This window comes from Echinops telfairi, unplaced genomic scaffold (genome assembly GCF_000313985.2).
Source record: "Echinops telfairi isolate 266 unplaced genomic scaffold, ASM31398v2 ScPeMD7_443;HRSCAF=831, whole genome shotgun sequence".
NCBI classification, from domain to species: Eukaryota; Metazoa; Chordata; class Mammalia; order Afrosoricida; family Tenrecidae; genus Echinops; species Echinops telfairi.
In genome coordinates this window covers 81365249-81370210 of record NW_022104341.1, presented here as the reverse complement: position 1 = coordinate 81370210, position 4962 = coordinate 81365249, and the positions used below count along the sequence as shown (strand labels likewise).

The 4962-nt window shown below is 43.2% G+C and overlaps 1 protein-coding gene across 1 annotated transcript in view; it reads right to left on the bottom strand.

The window, feature by feature from the left end:
- LOC101652679 (cytochrome P450 4A11-like) overlaps positions 1 to 4739 on the bottom strand; it is a 35357-nt gene extending 30618 nt beyond the window's left edge. The window contains exon 1 of the mRNA XM_004699451.3: positions 4545 to 4739. Coding sequence (XP_004699508.2) covers positions 4545 to 4739 — 195 coding nt within the window. The remainder of the gene's footprint in view (positions 1 to 4544) is intronic.
- Positions 4740 to 4962: the final 223 nt, after the last annotated feature.

The following is a 4962-nucleotide window of genomic DNA, read 5'->3' as shown; positions in this document are numbered from 1 at the left end:
AAAAAAAAAAAAAAAAGCCTGTAAATAGTTCAAAGTCTGTTGACCTTTAGCAGAGTTTTCCAGTTGCATCTGATGGGGTGCCAGGTCCTGGCCCCAAAGTCTGTTTTTGGTGTTCACTTGGGACTTCCTTGCTCTGCAACCTTTGCTGTTCTGTTGCACACCATTAGTATTTTGCCTCGTGTGGTGGGGTCAGATGGGGTGAAATTCCTGCACTGTGGCTCCAGTGTTGTCCCCCATAGGACTATGGGTCAGTGAGGGATGTCGTGTCTTATAGTAGGGCCAGCCATTTGGTCCTCTCTGTGCATTGGCTGCTCTGAGCAGGGATATTGTCCTCAAGGCTTGGTGGGCTAGGATGTGCTCCGGTCTCTCTTCCTCCCCCTTCACTTGTTCCCGTATACTCTGCTCAGACATGTCCCTCTCTCTGGGCTGTAGCTTCAGAGCTGTCCTCTGAAGTAAATTCTTCTGGAGGGAGGAGGGTTGTCCACATAGTTGGGATTGGGGCCAGACCCTCAGTCCTCTCTATTGGTTCCTGATTCATGCCATTATTAAACTCAATCTCACTGACTCCCAGATGTCCTTGCCCTGGACTTTCCCTGCTCTTTGACATCTGTGCAGTGCCATTGGATTCACTTCACTGTGGCCTAGTTGTTGGTCACTTGTTGGCAAACTCACTTGAATATTGGTTATCACTGTTTTGTTAGGGCCCAGCTTTTGAATGATGATGCTAGTGAAAAATATTGAAAGTACCATGGGCTGTCAAAAGAACAAATGATTCTGTCTTGGAAGAAATACAGCTTGGATGCTCCTTACAGACCTAAGGATAGTGAGATTATGGACATGCTCTAAAGAGAAACCAGTCTCTGAATAGGATGTCATGCTCAGTAAAGCAGGGGGCAGAGAAAAAGTGGAAGGCTCTTGGAAAGATCAATTGACACAATGCCTGCCAACAATGGGCTCGAACATCAGAACAATATCAGGATGGGCCAGGACTGGCCAGTGTTTCGTTCTGTTGGACACAGTGTTGCTGTGCATCAGAATTGGCTCGAGCGCACCTAACAGCAATAACAACAACACAGAGTATAAGCCACAGGAAATATGGCTTTTATAGAGGAAAGAGACAGAGAGAGGGGAATATTTGTAGGAATATGAATATTACAATTTGCACTGTAAATGACAAATAAAATCTTGAGCTAATTTAAGAAACAAGCAAGGTGGGTGGGGGAAGGCTGGGAGCCAACAAGTGTTTCAAGGAGTCCAAGGTTTGAGGCAGAAAGAATTCTGGAAAGCGCAGAAACTGAAATTAGAGACTTGGTTGCCTCTGAATCTCTGGGTGATTTTGTTTGCGCTTTTGTGTAAATGCAGGCGTTGGGTCATTCAACAAGCATTTATCAAAGATCTACCATGTATTCCGGCAACAAACATTTATTGAAGATCTACCATGTATCCAGCACTTTTCTAGAAGCTGGGATACAGCCATGAGCAAACATAAACCAATTATTTTCCTCCTGTAGCTGACTTTGATGTAGTGGAGAACAGTTGCATCCTTCCTGTGCTGACACACTTCCCTTCTACAAAATGTTATTTCAGAGTTGCACTGCTGAATCTGATTTTGAGGAGAGCATGAGACCAACCCGTGTGAGGGGTCCTTCTGGTACAATCTACTGTGGCATGGGTTAAATAGGGATGTTGGGAGAAAGGCCCATCCTACTTGTGGATAGGAAGAGATCTTAGGGAAAGTTATCTTGAGGGACATCCCAAAATGTTTCCACTTAAATAAATGAGTGAGTAAAACTACACGAATGAGTGAAATGATAGAGATTCATTCATTTGTTAGATAGATATTTGTTGAGCATTTCTTGTGATATGCAGTTTAGTGGACTCAGACCCAATGACCTTAAGTACAACGAAATGTAACATTGCTTAGACCTGCCTTGTCCTTATAATCATTAGTATATTTGAGTCCATTGTTGTCACCTCTGTGTCAATCCATTCCTTGTAGGCCTCACTCTTTCTCACTGAACCAAACACATAGAACAAAGTGAGCCCAGCACAAGTACTAGTCAGGTGTGGGCTCTACTGGTAAGGCAGACACAATGTGATAAGACATAGGCCAACAGAGAAAGATAGGTCGGTGAGAACCATTTGAGGCTATTTGATATGTGTCAGTGCAAAAAGGATACAACTCCTCATTGTTCTGAATTTTCCTGTTGACAGTCCCAGGTGAATTTAAGTCTTAATAGGTGAGTCTATTAAACTTACTACATTCTCAACATACATGAGCAAAAACACCATTCTTATTCAGTTAAAATATAGTGAGTGTTAGTTAGACCTTTGGTGTGTACCAAAAACAACTCTTATAATTTGTACCAATATACTGTTGTTATGATCACCTCGAATTTTCAAATGGATACACTGTGTCATATAGAAGAGGGTGTTTAAAGTTTATTATTAGAGCTGTGATGTGAACCTAGGTAGCTTGGCAACAGAGTCTACCTAGTTAACTGCCACACCTTTTTGCCTGACCTCTGGCTTACTGGAGTACATTCAACATAATCAGCTGTGTCTTTTGAATCCATTACTTAACCAAATATAGAAATAGTGACTAAAAAAAATTTTTTTTACTGTAATTGACATTAACTAGCAGAAACTGAGAGCTGATTGGACATGAATAGTATTTCTGTTAATAGAAAATACTTCATTATTGAGTATATAAACTTTCTAATGGCCATCAGTGTAATGGTAAATCATTGGGGGCATTTTTAGTGGTTCTTTGTGCCACATCATACCTCAAAAAGGGGAAACGTGGTCCGAACCACAAAGACAATGGAGGCTAGCAGGACAGGGGGCACATGAACGGCCCAGGAGAAGTCTGTGGTAGTTGGAGCAACTGCATTTTAAAAAATCATAATTTCCAAAAACCATCCAATGTTCTGGAAGGCATTACTTCCCCAATCTGTGTGGACAAACTGAGCTTTGGTTCTTTCCCTGCTGTTACACTGAACAGCTCAGTCCTCGGCTCCACTCTGCTGGTAATCCTGCTTGGAGAAAGGAGAGGGCTTAGTATTCTGCAATGTCCATCTCTTCCAAATGCTTCTTCTATCCATAATCTCTCCGTGAGCTCTCCACTCCATACTACCTTCCCCCCACCCCTACCCTTTTTCTTCAGAGCTCAGGTTACAAATTTTATCTCCTATCAGGGGCAGCTGTTCCAGTGTTTCTCCTTCTTTCAGTCAACAAATGTAGGCTGATCATCTGCTATGCCCATGCTGTGTCATGGGCAATGAATTAAAGGGAAGTACTCCAAAGTGCTCAAAGCCCAGAACTATGATTGAAGGTAAAAGGCCTTCTACATCTCTTATACAATGGAAAATAGAGACAAACATGAAATGCTGTGTTGTTAGTGGTGCAACAGAAATAGATTGATGGCAAAACTATATGGACTTGAAAGACTAGTAAATGTAAGGATCTAAAGAAGCTGAGAGAGACAAGGATCTTCCTCTTGTCTCATGCATGCACGTATGACAAAGTGGGAGGGAAGAAGGAAGGGAGCGAGGGAGAGAGACAGACAGAGAGAGAGAATGCCTTTATCGACAACCTTAATTTAGACTCCTAGGCTCCAAACCACTACTTGTCTGTCAATTTGTCTTCCTGTACTGTGGTGGCTTGTGTGTTGTTATGATGCCGGAAAATATATCACCGGTATTTTAAATACCATTAGCATCGCTCAAAGTGAACAGGTTTCAGCAGAATTTCCAGCCTAAGAACAGACTACAAAGAAGGAATAAGCTGTCCACTTCTGAGCATTAGCCACAGAGAACCTTATGAACCACAGGGCTAGAGTGGCAAGACTTCATCTCACGTACTTTGGATGTGTTACAAGGAGAGACCAGTCCCTGATAAAAGACAGTCTGCTTGGTAAAGTAGAAAGACAATGAAAAAGAGGAAGCCCCTTGATGACATGAATTTATACAGTGGAAGCAATGATGGACTCAAGTAAATAATTGTGGGGATGGCTTAGGACTGGGCAATGTTTTATTCTGTTGTACATAAGATAAACTATGAGTCAGAACTAACTTGATGACACCTGACAATGAAAACAGCAAGCTCCTAACCTGTGGTACAACAATTCCTATTCTGTAAAGCCACCCATTGGTAGTTATTATTTTGTTCCAGCAGCACTAGGTAACTGAACCGCTGGATTGAGTAACTGGCCCCAGGAAGCAACAAGAAGCCTTGTTCTTCACAACGGAAGCTGCTCAAGCTGGAAATGAGAGGACTCAGAAGGAAAGACCATTTGCCTTCAACTCTGAAAAGTGGTCTGGACAGACTTCAGATCTACACAGGAGTAATCAAAACGTGAACAAGAATAAAAGAGCCTTCTTGTGGGGAAGTGAGCTCCCCATTGCTGGGAGTGGAGAGCAGATGCCCGAGGGGTGACTGAAGGCAGGTACAGATTCACCTAACAAGGCTTTATGCCATGACTTTCTCATACTCTCAACTCAAACCCTCCTTGCTGTCCCACTGCCAGAATCCCTAGTTCTTACCTCATACTTGTGTCCGAAGAGCCAGTGAGAGGGAGGTGATGGGAACTGCTGCAGAGCTTTGAGCAGCCATTGCCTGCGCAGGTAGAACTGGGCCACCTTGATAAGCAGTAAAATCAGGCTGAGCAGGAAGGCCCCTTGGAAGGGTCCAGGGATAACTCTTAAGAGTCCCATGGGGCTTAGCATGGAGATACTCATGGTGCAGTTGGATCACAAGCTGATTATTTCACCGCCTTTGACCACCTCTGCTCAAGTCTAGGGAGGATTGTCCCTCCCACTTTTTGGGAGGTGAAAAGATTGAGGGCAGATCTCAGTTTGGCTTTGGAGGATTGACTAATATTGGAAAGCCCATCTTGCAGAACAGTTGGAGAACACTCTGTTATAATCAGATGCTGTGATAACGGCCATATACCCACAGACT